The sequence below is a fragment of the Peromyscus leucopus genome, chromosome 17 (genome assembly GCF_004664715.2).
Source record: "Peromyscus leucopus breed LL Stock chromosome 17, UCI_PerLeu_2.1, whole genome shotgun sequence".
Taxonomy (NCBI): Eukaryota; Metazoa; Chordata; class Mammalia; order Rodentia; family Cricetidae; genus Peromyscus; species Peromyscus leucopus.
In genome coordinates this window covers 1388561-1400734 of record NC_051077.1, presented here as the reverse complement: position 1 = coordinate 1400734, position 12174 = coordinate 1388561, and the positions used below count along the sequence as shown (strand labels likewise).

At 53.2% G+C, this 12174-nt stretch overlaps 1 protein-coding gene across 2 annotated transcripts in view; it reads right to left on the bottom strand.

The window, feature by feature from the left end:
- The window catches only part of Col4a2 (collagen type IV alpha 2 chain), a 142061-nt gene that overhangs the window by 8983 nt on the left and 120904 nt on the right, over nucleotides 1-12174 (bottom strand). For both annotated transcript variants that reach the window (XM_028872301.2, XM_028872300.2), the window contains exons 29-39: nucleotides 11255-11476; nucleotides 8891-9052; nucleotides 6785-6955; nucleotides 5923-6066; nucleotides 3311-3433; nucleotides 2854-3035; nucleotides 2568-2631; nucleotides 2328-2402; nucleotides 1910-2017; nucleotides 1499-1606; nucleotides 466-537 (exon numbers count right to left, since the gene is read on the bottom strand). In XM_028872301.2, the coding sequence (XP_028728134.1) occupies nucleotides 466-537; nucleotides 1499-1606; nucleotides 1910-2017; nucleotides 2328-2402; nucleotides 2568-2631; nucleotides 2854-3035; nucleotides 3311-3433; nucleotides 5923-6066; nucleotides 6785-6955; nucleotides 8891-9052; nucleotides 11255-11476 (1431 nt within the window). The remainder of the gene's footprint in view (nucleotides 1-465; nucleotides 538-1498; nucleotides 1607-1909; nucleotides 2018-2327; nucleotides 2403-2567; nucleotides 2632-2853; nucleotides 3036-3310; nucleotides 3434-5922; nucleotides 6067-6784; nucleotides 6956-8890; nucleotides 9053-11254; nucleotides 11477-12174) is intronic.

Genomic DNA, 12174 nt, shown 5'->3' with positions numbered 1-12174 from the left:
CCGCCACAGCCTCACCATGGCTGCCACAGCCTCACCATGGCCGCCACAGCCTTATTATGGCTGATACAACTTCACCAGGATTACTGTCATTTGCCAAATGAAACTGGAACCCAACTGTTAATGGGAACATGAGTGCATGTATTTCCTGTAGGTAGACGAATATTTACTCATGCAAACATCTATAAAGTTTGATCAAATAGCACTTATAGGATGATTTTTCCCCCTCTTGTTTAAATGTATTTTTAAAAATTTCCTGCCAGGTGGTGGTGGCCCACACCTTTAATCCCAGCTCTTGGGAGGCAGAGGCAGGCGGATCTCTGTGAGTTTGAGTCCAGCCTGGTTTACAAAGTGAGTCCAGGACAGCCAGGGCTATTACACAAAGAAACCCTGTCTCAAAAGACCAAAAACCAAAACAACGAAATTCCCCCTGGACAGGGATGATTTTTATAAAATCACCATGGATACCTGGGGATCCGGGGAAGCCTTTGGTGCCTGGCAGGCCGTGTAATCCGCTGATCCCTCGGATTCCTGGGAAACCTGTGGGGAATTGGCTTGTCATTAGTCATGCCATGTAGGACACCGGGAGGCTCTGGCTGGGAGCGGTCCCCGGACAGTTCTAACACACGTCCCTTTGTGCCTGTGAGCGGCACTGACCTTCATCTGACAAGCAAACTGTCCCTCTCATGTGACCCACGAGCCTACGTGTAAACATTTTCCAGACACTTTAGGACGTTTAGGGCTGGAAGGGGACAAAGAGGCACTGTTTCTGGGATGCCTGCCATGGCATATACCTGATTTACAAAAGCTGACCTTGGGCCAGTGGGATCCGCTCAGGGGGTAAGGTTGCTTGCTTCCATGGTCCTAACCCAAGTCCAGTCCCTCCATGGAAGGAGAGAACTCACCTCCCCTACATGCACCCCGGCACACCCTGCTCCCAGTCAGTTGTGTGTGTACGCACACAATGTAATTGAAAAAATACCCATGAAGCTTTGCTTGGAGCAGAGAGCCTGGTGTTAATTCCATTCTCTCGATTTCTGAGTTTAAGCATTTCTAAAGACACAGAGCATAGATAGCCCCTGGGGTTGGGTGTGGACATGGGAGCCCAGGGTTTAGTGTCAGGGTCTTGTAACCTTTTACATGGCCCCATGGCAGCCAGTAACAGGACATGAGGACACTGTGTATGTCCTTCTGATCTGCTTATATCCCGTGTAGAGTGATTAAAGAAGGGCCAGAGGCCTCCCTGGAAGCTTCAGGTCACTTTTCTGTGGGCATATCCACTCTTTGCTGAGGAGTGTGTCTGGCTTATGGCCAGTGGATTCCACAGCCGCAAACCTGTACTCAGAGTGTCCTGTGACCATAGTCAGCCCCTGACGTATCTCCACGTCTACCCATGGGGCCCACAAGGTTAGCAACCGACAGAGAGATTCCTATCCTTGCAACCTGGCAGCTTGGCCCCGAGTGCTGGTGGTCTTGTCTTCCTGGAAAGAGATTCCCTTACCTGGTAAGCCTGGCACCCCGGGCCAGCCGTAATCCCCCTTGTCACCGGGCACTCCGCTCCGTCCCGGCTCTCCCTGTGGCCCTTGCAGCCCTGTGAGCCCTGGAAAACCTGTGGGGAAATGTGCAGGTAAGTCTGAACATGTAGGAGACCTTGCAGGTGCAGCAGGCCTCTGGGGAAGCTCCCAGGAGGTCCTAACTGGCCCTGTGCATTCCCCATGACTAAGCGGTCCCATAGCCCACATGGCATCCCTATGTATTGCTGGTCTCCAGACAGAGCCAGGCACGGGGGACGTATGTACAGGCCGGTCTCCTGGACGTGACTGCAGTGGAGGAAAAATGGCAAAGATGGCTGGCCACTTGCTGCAGGTCCCAAGGGGCCACACCCCTGGGCAGGCTGTGGCTACAGTCTCACCTGTCTGTCCTTTGAGTCCGGGAGAGCCCTGGCCTCCAGGGATGCCTGTTATCCCGGGAAATCCAACTTCACCTTGCGCTCCTTTCTCTCCAAAGAATCCCTTGAGACCTGGAACCAGAGATTTGCCGTGTGGAGGGAGCGTGCTTTCTATGGATGACGCCTGCTGGCGTGTGGTTGCCTCTGCTGCTCCCAGACATGGGCGCTGCTTCTGGCTGCAGTCACTTCCAGGAGACGATGGAGGGAGAGCTCTTGGGTTTGTCCCCCCAGTTCAGTAAATGATTCAGACTCATTCATGCAGTGGCTTGGAAGACCTCAGTCATTCACTGTAGTCTCTTAGGGCAACACTCAGCCAGGCCCTGAGACAACGCTCTGGACTGTCGGTGACTGGGTGACTGAAGAAACGAAATAACTTGTGTACCTGGAATTCCGGTGACTCCCCGTTCCCCCTTCAGGCCCGGGCTTCCCGGTAAGTTCACAGTATCCCCGATATCACCTGTGACACGCAGAGAAGATGATGAGATCTAGGGAATTAGCTTCGGGCCTTCTACTGTGCAGTCTGGCTCCAAATGCCCAGCAGCACCCCCAGGCTTGATGGCACCTCACACCACCAGGAGCTAAGCTCTGGCCTCCCTTCTTCCACTGTCCCAGTGACACTCACCGAAGTCCCCAGTGGGGCCAGTCTCGCCAAAAAACCCTGCTCTTCCTGGAGCACCCTTTTCACCCTAAGACAAAATCGAGCAGAAACAATATTGAAGCTTCGTGCACTGAAACCCCAGGACAGGGGCAATGGTGGCTGGTGAGTCCTCAGGCCGCCACTGATAGGCACAGGGAGCCTTGTCCTTATATTGGCTGGTGGCTTTTAGAAAAGTCTTTGCTGCTCCCGATCCCAGAGCAGTGGAGGGGAGCGGATCGTAGAGGACGAGCAGACAGAGGCACCCACTCACCCGGCTTCCCGTGAATCCTGGGAATCCGGTAATTCCAGGAGGGCCAATCACCCCCTGTTCCCCTGGCGAGCCTGGTATGCCAGGGACTCCGATGTCGCCCTTGACTCCTTTGATGTAACCGGGCCGCCCCGGTAGCCCGGGGATCCCAGACAGCCCAGGGACCCCAGGCATTCCTTGGACACCTGCAGGAAGAGCAGTGAGGCCTGGTGAGGGCAGGACCCTTTTCTCCCCATGCCGGCAACTTCCCTCCAGACCCATCTCCCAGTGTCCAGAGCTACAAACCACAGCACAGAAAAGGGGCTCGGCTCTGGTGTCAGGGACAGCCCCAAGTATAAGTGGGGGAGACGCTGAGGGGTGGGGAGGCTTAGAGCACCGAGGAAGCCTGGCAGAGGGCAGGGCTGTTCCGGAGTCAAGGCAGGGAGTGCCAGGCTGGGCCCCCAGCTGTGCCGCGCCTCACCTTTCACGCCAAGGTAGCCTTTCAGGCCCATGGGCCCTTCATCCCCCTTCTCTCCTTTAATGTCCTTCATCCCCGGCTGGATGATGGGAGGTGGTCCTGGGGGGCCCATGTCCCCTCGGTTTCCTGGAAGGAAACAGAATTCTGTCATTTCCCAAGACCTCCCCACACCCCGAAGGTGAGGGAATCACACACTGAACTGGCTGTTGAGCAAGGGGATGGGCATCCAGGGGGGCAGCCCCCGGGAGGCTGCAGGAGCCACAGTGAGGGAGGGAGATGGCAGGGCACGGGGCAACTGCATTTTGACTTAATTTTAATTCTTGGCCCTTTGTTCTGTTGTGTTTGAGATAAGGTTCCACAGAGTCCAGGTTGCCCTTGGGCTCACTAAACATAGATCTCCCCACGCCCTGGGATTACCAGCATGCCCAGTCCTAATTTAACTTTAAATCATCAACTTTTGCTCTATGTCCTGAAATATCTAAGTTAGCGTGAAATTTTACCTAAAAACACAGGTTTGGGTTAAAATCTTGGAGGAACTGCTTTGCTAAAAATCTGTTAAAATTGTAACTTTTAGGTAGGTGCAGCGGGATGGCCCTGGCATTCCAGTTATAGGGAGACTGAGGTGGGAGTTTGAACGCAGGAGTTCAAGACCAGTCTAGGCAACATACTAACAGTCTATCTCAATGCACGCCTTTAATCCCAGCACTCGGGAGGCAGAGGCAGGCGGATCTCTGTGAGTTCCAGGCCAGCCTGGGCTACCAAGTGAGTTCCAGGAAAGGCGCAAAGCTACACAGAGAAACCCTGTCTTGAAAAACAAAACAAAACAAAAAAACAAACAAAAAAAAAAGAAATGCTAAAATGAAAAAACAAACCCAGTTCTTTTGGTAGCCCCCCCATCCCATGGGATTTAGCCCTGATTTTCATGCACATTAGGCAAGCACACTACTGAGCTTTTTGTTTTTTTGAAACAGGGTTTCTTTGTGTAACAGCCCTGGCTGTCCTGGAACTCCCTATGTAGACCAGGCTGGCCTTGAATTCACAGAGATCAGCCTACTTCTGTCTCCCAAGTGCTGGGATTAAAGGTGTGCGCCACTACACCAGGCAACAATCACTGTTTGGGTTTTTTTTTTTTTGTTTGTTTGTTTTGTTTTTGTTTTTGTTTTTTTGAGGCAGGGTTTCTCTGCACAGCCCTGACTGTCCTGAAACTCACTCTGTAGACCGGGCTGGCCTTGAACTCACAGAGACCCTGCCTCTGCCTCCCGAGTGCTGGGATTGAGAGTGTGCACCACCACACCAGGCTACAAGTCGTGTTTCACAGAGTGGAGTTTTAACGGTTTTTAGTGTGTTCAGCTGGGCAGCCATCACCAACTCTAACCTTAGGACACTTTCCTCCGAGAGGGTTAAGCCCTGTAATCATTACCAGTCATCCTCCTGTCCCAAACTCCAGGCCCCGGAAACTGCTCATCTACTTTTATCTACAGGCCTGCTTACCCTGGACAAGTCACACATGGAACTATGGGAGCTGGAACCAGGGTTCGCTGCTTGTCCGATCTTGTATGTTCTGTCCTGTGTCTGTGCCACATTTTATTTCTCTGCGGGTGGGTGGCTGTTTGGGTTGCTTCCATTTCTGGTTATTATCAATAAGGCTGCTCTCAACACTTGCATAGAAACTTTTGCCCAGAGGTAAGTTTTCAATTATCTTTTCCAAGGAGAATTTCTGGGTAGCTCCCTTCCGTCTAGAGTGCTGTCCCCTCTTTTGCCACAGGCACACCCCCTTTTCTTTCTTGAGTCAGGGTCTCACTATGTAGCCCTGGCTGTCCTTGAATTCACTGTGAGACCAGGCTGGCCTCGAACTCACAGATAGAGATCCACCTGCTTCTGCCTCCTGAGTGCTAGGATTAAAGGTGTGTGCCACCACACCTGGCCGCATGTCCCCTTTTCAGAGCGCACCCCTCTCCACTCTTGGGTACCACCCCACACTTGCTATGGGACCATTAGGATGGAGTGGGCTTTTGTGACCATCTTGTCATTTATTTATTTGTTATGTATACAGTGTTCTGCCTGCATGTGCCCCTGCTTCTGGGGATGGACCCAAGGGCCACATGCTCTGCCCCGGAGCCTCAGCAGCAGCCCCTTTTCATGTTTATTTTAAAGACATTTTATTTTTGAGCCAGGGTCTCCCTAAGTTCTCCAGGCTGGCCTGGAACTTCGAGCCTCTTGCCTGCACCTCCTGGGCAGACGGGGTCACAGGTGTCACTGCTGAGCCCAGCTCATTTGCCTGTTAATTAGCAGGAATTGTACGAAGCCACAGGATTCCTCAGGACACTGTCATCCACACCTACGACACATGTTGATCATAGTTCCTTATTCCCTCTTCTCTCTCCTGTTGGTCCACTTTCTCTTCCTGACTTTCGTGTATTCTCATCACACACACACACACACACACACACACGCACGCATGCACGCACGCACGCACGCACACAGGCATATATATGTGTATCTGTATATATATTCATTCTACATCTGAGAGATAATGTGATAGTCAGATATGTGCCCTGCCGAGTCCAGCTTAATTGCCGAACGCAGAGACCTCTGGATCTTAAGCAAGGCCATACCTTTAACACCCGGCTCTCCAGGCAGCCCCTTCAGACCAGGCACTCCAAAGAATCCAGCCTCTCCTTTGATTCCTGGGAACCCTGGTCTTCCCTTGAGTCCCAGCATGCCCTGGAAGCCGTCCATTCCTGGTGACCCCCGGTCGCCTTTGGAGGAAGAAGGAGGAGAAGGTTAGTAGGGCCCGAGTGTTGGGACATTTCAGTCTCCGCATCCTTGACACTGCGGCCTTGCCACACACACGGAGACCGCTAAGACCCTTGCCCTGAGTGAGCAGGGATTTCTGGGAAAACCACTTTCTAGGAGTCATGTACACACAGAGGATGTAGGGGCAGCTGTCTGCAGATAAGAGCCAGTGGAAGTCAGGAGGATGACAGTGTGAAGGTGGCACAGGAGAAGGTCCCATGAGGATTTCGAATGGGTCCCACAGACAAAAGTGACCCCGGTCTGGGCAGATGCCCAGGGCTGTGGGGAGGTCACCAAGGTACTTCCAGCAATTTCCACCCAGGAAGGATCACTTGCAATTGTTTCAGTGTGTGTGATGAATTCAATTCCAGGGGTCAGGTGTTCGATAAAAACCACCATCAGCCCAGGATCTGACCCTGTTTCCAGCAGGTTCTGTCTAGAACCTTCCTTGAGTTGAAAACCCTGAGGGAAAAACCACCTTTCTAGATCAGGTGACAAACTGGCATGCTGAGGACATTAAGCAGCATCGAGAATCTCCTAGGTTCCTGTGGCTTCAGGCCTGCAGGTGTGTGAGGTCAGCCTCCAGCCAGCTGTGGGGGCCCCTGGGATAGCTGCTTGAGTCAGAGTGGGACCCACCTCACAGCCCCACCCGAGGAAGTCCTTGGCTGCCTTGACATTTACCTTTTTGCCCAGGGAGGCCAGGCATCCCCGCCATCCCTTTAAAGCCAGGGCTTCCGGGATGACCACGCTCGCCTGACATGCCGGCATCACCTCTGTCCCCAGACAGGCCTTTCATGCCCACAGGGCCAGGGACTCCAGGCTCACCGGGCTCACCCCTGTCTCCAGGCAAACCTATCAGAGAGAGAGAAGCAAAATGAAAGGTAAATTTCCTTGGAGGAAAACAGAAAACTGTCCTGACAGAGGTGAGCTTAAAATATGGCCTGTGAGTCCGGCAGGGAGAGACTTCCCAGAGAGGTCACCATGACAAAGCTGGGGGCCGACCACGGAGGGAGGGTCCAGTGTGGCTCTCCCCAGGAATAGTTCCTTGTCTCCATGAACAGGGACCCATGCTAGAGGCACGGAGGGCAGCAGGACACCGCCAGCTTTGACGGGCACGGTGACCCAGGCCAAGAGCCGTTTTTAGCTGAGAGGCCGGCTGATGCTTGGTGGGCCCTGCTCCTTCCTGAGTCCCTGGCTCAGTCCTGACTCTGGAGAACTACCATGGTCCCCTTACACCCGCTACTGCCCAGGTTCCCTCATAGCAAGAAGTTGGTGGCCTTTAAATCCCCCCCCCCTTACTACCTTTGTCTCTTTCAAAGCTCCAGCGGCCCCCAGCTCGGTATTCATCACCTTCTACCCTCTGCCCAATCTCCTTGTGCAGGACACCGCCCCTCTCCTTCAAATAAGCTCTCAGCCCAGCCCTTGGGCGCTTGTGCGTCCGTTCTGGTTGCCCTGTTTCTTATGTACCCTGCTTCCACTCTCCTGGCACCCGCCTCCTTCTCAGTGCCAGGCTCTTCCTGTTTGCATGACCCCTTGGCCTCTGAAATGTGCAGCACGCCCCGCTCCAGCCTCTGCCTGCCTTACCCTGACCAAACACAAGCTTGTTCACGAGTGAGACCATCTATCTAGTAAAGCGTGGCTCATTTAGGGCCGGGCCTTTCTTTGTATTTTGTCTCCTGGATCTTTGTAGGCCATGTGTGGCACGAGGAGCTGGTAAGCCTCTGGGGACATGTTGGCAGAAGGCCTGACCTCCTCCTCAGCACTTGTCACTTTGCACACCCGGGTACCAGCATGGCACGCAGGAGAGCTGGTTCCACTGGGGTCCAGGCAGCAGTTTCGGGTACAGACAAAGCCACATATCGGGACCCCTGAGACCAGGGCCCCAGGAAAAGCCTGGTTCGAAAGAGGATCCGTGTGCACAGTCGATTGCCTACAGAGACGGCGGGGGCCTCTGGAAAATGACTGCCCAACTGTGGCAAACCATAGATTTTTTCCAAGTTTAGGAATAAACAGTCCACTAAGAACGTTCTCACTTGTCAGTGTATGGCACCTTTGTATGTTAAAGGGGAAAAAAAAGTTCTTAATGAGCAAAACAAAAAATGAGGGAGCCAGATCCAGTGGCTGCTTACACCTACAGTCTCAGCATTTGGGAGGCTGAGGCAGGAGAATTGCTTGAGTCCAGAAGTTTGAGACCAGCCTGGGCAATGTGGTTAGAGCATGTCTCATAAAATCATAACAACAGCAACAACAACAACAACAACAAACAACAACAAAAAAACCAAACAAACTTTAGGAAACATTTGCTGGTCCATGAGATGCAAATGTCTTGCGTCAGCTTTGTGCTGAGTGCCCTGGGGGAGCTAGCCGCCCCTGGGGGAGCTAACCGCCCCTGGGGGAGCTAACCGCCCCTGGTCTAGCCGCTCACCATTGTCTGTCAGTGCCCTTTGGCCGTCTTTACCCCGACCACCGGGATTCCCCGGCACTCTGACTGAACGTCTCCTCTCCACATCGGAGGGCGGGGGTTTGAACCTTTGCAGTGCAAGTTTCTGTTTTCTCTAAGAAATCACACGTAGGCCCTCAACATACACAACAGGTGGCCAGGTTGAGCTGCCCACTCCGGATGCTTTAATTCTTTTTGACAAAAGATAAGACCTGTTTTTGGAACCCCTTACAGCTCTTGGGGGATCCTTGGAACACAGTCTGATGAATCTCCAGGAAAGGGCCATGTTTGGTTGGTTGTTAGCACCAGGGAGAACTCCACGTGTTTCTGGGGTGCTGGAGTCTTACCTCCAAGGCCGGGGGAGCCTGGCAGCCCCAAGGGCCCCTCTCGGCCAGGGGCTCCTGGGAATCCATGTTGTCCTGGAGGTCCAGATAGTCCTGGCTGTCCCGAAGGTCCTGGAAAGCCTGGCTGACCCTTAAGCCCTGGCATCCCGGGCATCCCTTGGCTTCCTGCAGGAGTCAGAGACAAGAACTGTGAGACCATCTCTGTCTGTTTATTAAAGATAGCTCCTACTCGATCAGACTCAGTCTATAAAAATATCAATAGCACGTCACAAGAGGAGCAAAGCTAAAGCCACAAAACACGTGAGTCACTGGGACGCAGAGACCCGAGTCTTGAGTGTTTCCTTCTGCCTTTGCTACTGCGTGAATATTCCAGAAAGAGAAACTCAGTGGCTGCTGCACTGTAAATCCTTCCTTAGCTCTTTCAGCTTGGCCAATATCAACACTTAAAAAATACTCCTGATGCCTGGGCAGAGAGCTCAGTGGTTGAGGTCTAGCCCTGCTCTTGCGGAAGACCTGAGTTCACTTCCCAGTCTGTGTAACTCTAGCTTCAGGCGCTCTGGCGCCCTCTTCTGGCCTCATTGTGTACCTGCACTCACTTGTACCCTTCCGCAGGCACACCCATATAAACATAATTAAAAATATAAAAGATCTTAAAAGTACTTTCTTTGCAAACACTTTGGTGGCTGTGTGAGTGAAATGTGCAATCGTATGGACTCATGGGGTGTGTTCTAGTCCCTTCCACCAGCCACCTGCTCTCAAGGCAGTGCTGTGAGGAAGAATACAGCGTGGTGCCTGCATCCAGTGGCTGCGTTACAGATGTTCTTCAGTACCCTAGACACTGGAGAGGCAAGTCAGTGCAGACACCAGCCACTCTTGACGCACCGCACCGAGTTCCACCGTGACACCAGCTCATCAATCTGCCCCAGCATTCACGCTAAGGCAAAACCAGGCGCCTTCGGCGGGGTGGGGACCGGGGTGGGGACCGGCGTGGGCTGCGGCTGCAGCTTTTGGTTATTAACAGCACTGACTGCTCCCAGTCTTAGCTTTTGGGTAGCTTCATTCTCTGGACATTCTGCGGTTTTTCTCACAGATGTTAGTCCTCCTCATGAGGCGCATGCTAACAGCCTACATTGTTGGATTTCCCTTCATATAAACTGTAGCTCACTGTTCAAACTTTACTTTTGTTTTGGATATGCAGACAGTTAGCATGTGTTCGGAAGTGGGATGCATTTTGGCAGGCTGTGATATGCACGCACATGTGAGTCCGTTGTGTGCATGTGTGCACATGCAGTTTTTTTTCTCTTGGCTGTGTTTGCCATGCCCCTTCCTGCCAAGTGGCTGGATACTACAGGCATCTACTCTCCTCCAATTCTTCCTTTAACAGTTGGCCTCTGACCCCCTTATATTTGGACATTTTCTTGTTTATTGATTGATTGATTGGCGTGTACAAGGCCAGGCTGTCAAGTTCTGATCTGTGTATTTACTCACTTAACCCATAGCCTCCAGATGGGCGGTGGGAGGAGATGCAGGGGACGGATGCAGGGACTGGGTCTGTCCTGGCCGCCACAGGACCTGAAGTCAGGCATCCTGACTCTTTAGTGACTAGGGAGAGGTGGGATGAGCAGGTGGTGGATTTACAGCAGAACCCCACAGCCGAGGTCAGAAATGGTGGCTCAGGCCTGTAACTTTAGCACTCGGAGGTTCAATGCAGAAGGACTGTGAGTTTGAGGCCAGCCTGGGCTACATGGTGAGGCTATCTCAAAAAAATGAATGAAGAAGAAAAAGAAAAGGATTTGAAGCTAGGTTCCCTGGCACCAGGAAGTGAGGACACTTATTTTTCAAACATCTATCTTTAGATTGAAGAGCTGGTAGTGGCGGTGTTGGCGGGGAGGAGGGCTCATGGGTAGGAGGAGCCTCGCCAAAGCAGGCAGGCAACATGGTGGGCTGGAGAGTCCCGACAGAACGTCTGGCACCCTCCCTGGCAAGCACTTTAGGCCATAAGTGATTAGACCACAGGCGGAGGCCCATCCAGCAGTTTTTGGGATATGTCCTTCCCAATTTTCACACCAACTCCAGGTCTGAGGAGAAGGCAGCAAGTCTGCGGGGTGAGCCGAGGAACTAGAGCCCAGAGGTCCATGGGTCTGTCTGTGAAAGGTCTCAGGGCCACTGTCTCCTGACCATGGAGGGTTAATATGTTGGTAACACTCCACAGCCATGCTGGGACTGAGTGAAAGCAGAACAAGACCGCATTCTCTCACACGTGCACTGTGGGCTTCTAACCGAAGCCCCTGAGAGAAGGGCGATGCTCTCACCCGGGGGGGCTGCAGTGCACCTGGGTCACACCCCTCCACCTGTCAAGTGACTCACCTCTGAATCCAGGGGGTCCTCTTTCTCCCGGAGGCCCCTTTAGCCCAGGGTGTCCCGGTAATCCAGCATCTCCCCGGGGTCCGGGTTGGGCCCCTAGGACTTCTCCTGGAATCCCTCTGTCCCCAGGGGGTCCGGCTGGTCCTGGAAGTCCAATGGGGCCCGGGAGTCCGGATGGGCCAGGGAGGCCTGTGGCACCTTTGGATCCTCGGGGTCCCATGAACCCTAAAACAAAACAAGGGTGGTGCCCTTAGCCACAAGTCTGCATTGTCATGTTCTGAGATAGCGCTGACGTGAGTCGAGAAAGAGCCAGTGCGTAGCGCGGCCCTGGAGGGTAGCTCTGCAGCCTGAGAGCCTGCCCACCGCCCTCTCCGAGCCTGGACCTCTCAATGTCATTGAACCTCTTTGGTTTCCTTCACCATCAGCTTTGAAACTCTTTGCTGTATCAAAACATGGATGGCGTGATGAAAATAGACCCCCAGACCTAGAGATGTTTGCTGGTTAGTGGGGAGTGAGTGGGAAAGCTGTGGATAGCTGTCACAGGGACATCCTGTGTGGCCCTGATGAGGGACCATCAGACTGTGTGCTTAGTCTTTTGGAGATGGAGTCTCACTGTGTGTCCCTGGCTGGCTTGGAACTCAGGTTGGTCTCTACTCACAAGTACCTGCCTGCCTCTGCCTCCTGAGTGCTGGGATTAGAGGTGTGCGCCACCATGTCAGGCACTGTGTGCTTAGCCTTAACTATCTGCCCATTTGGACTAAGGAAATCCTGGGGGAACTGGAGAGGTGGCTCAGTGGTTAAGAGCGCGGGCAGCTCTTGCAGAGGACCTAGTACCCACATGGTGGCTCACAACCACCCTTAACTCCAGTTCCAGGGGATTTGATGCCCCCTGTTCTAGTCTCTTTGGTACCTGACATGCACGT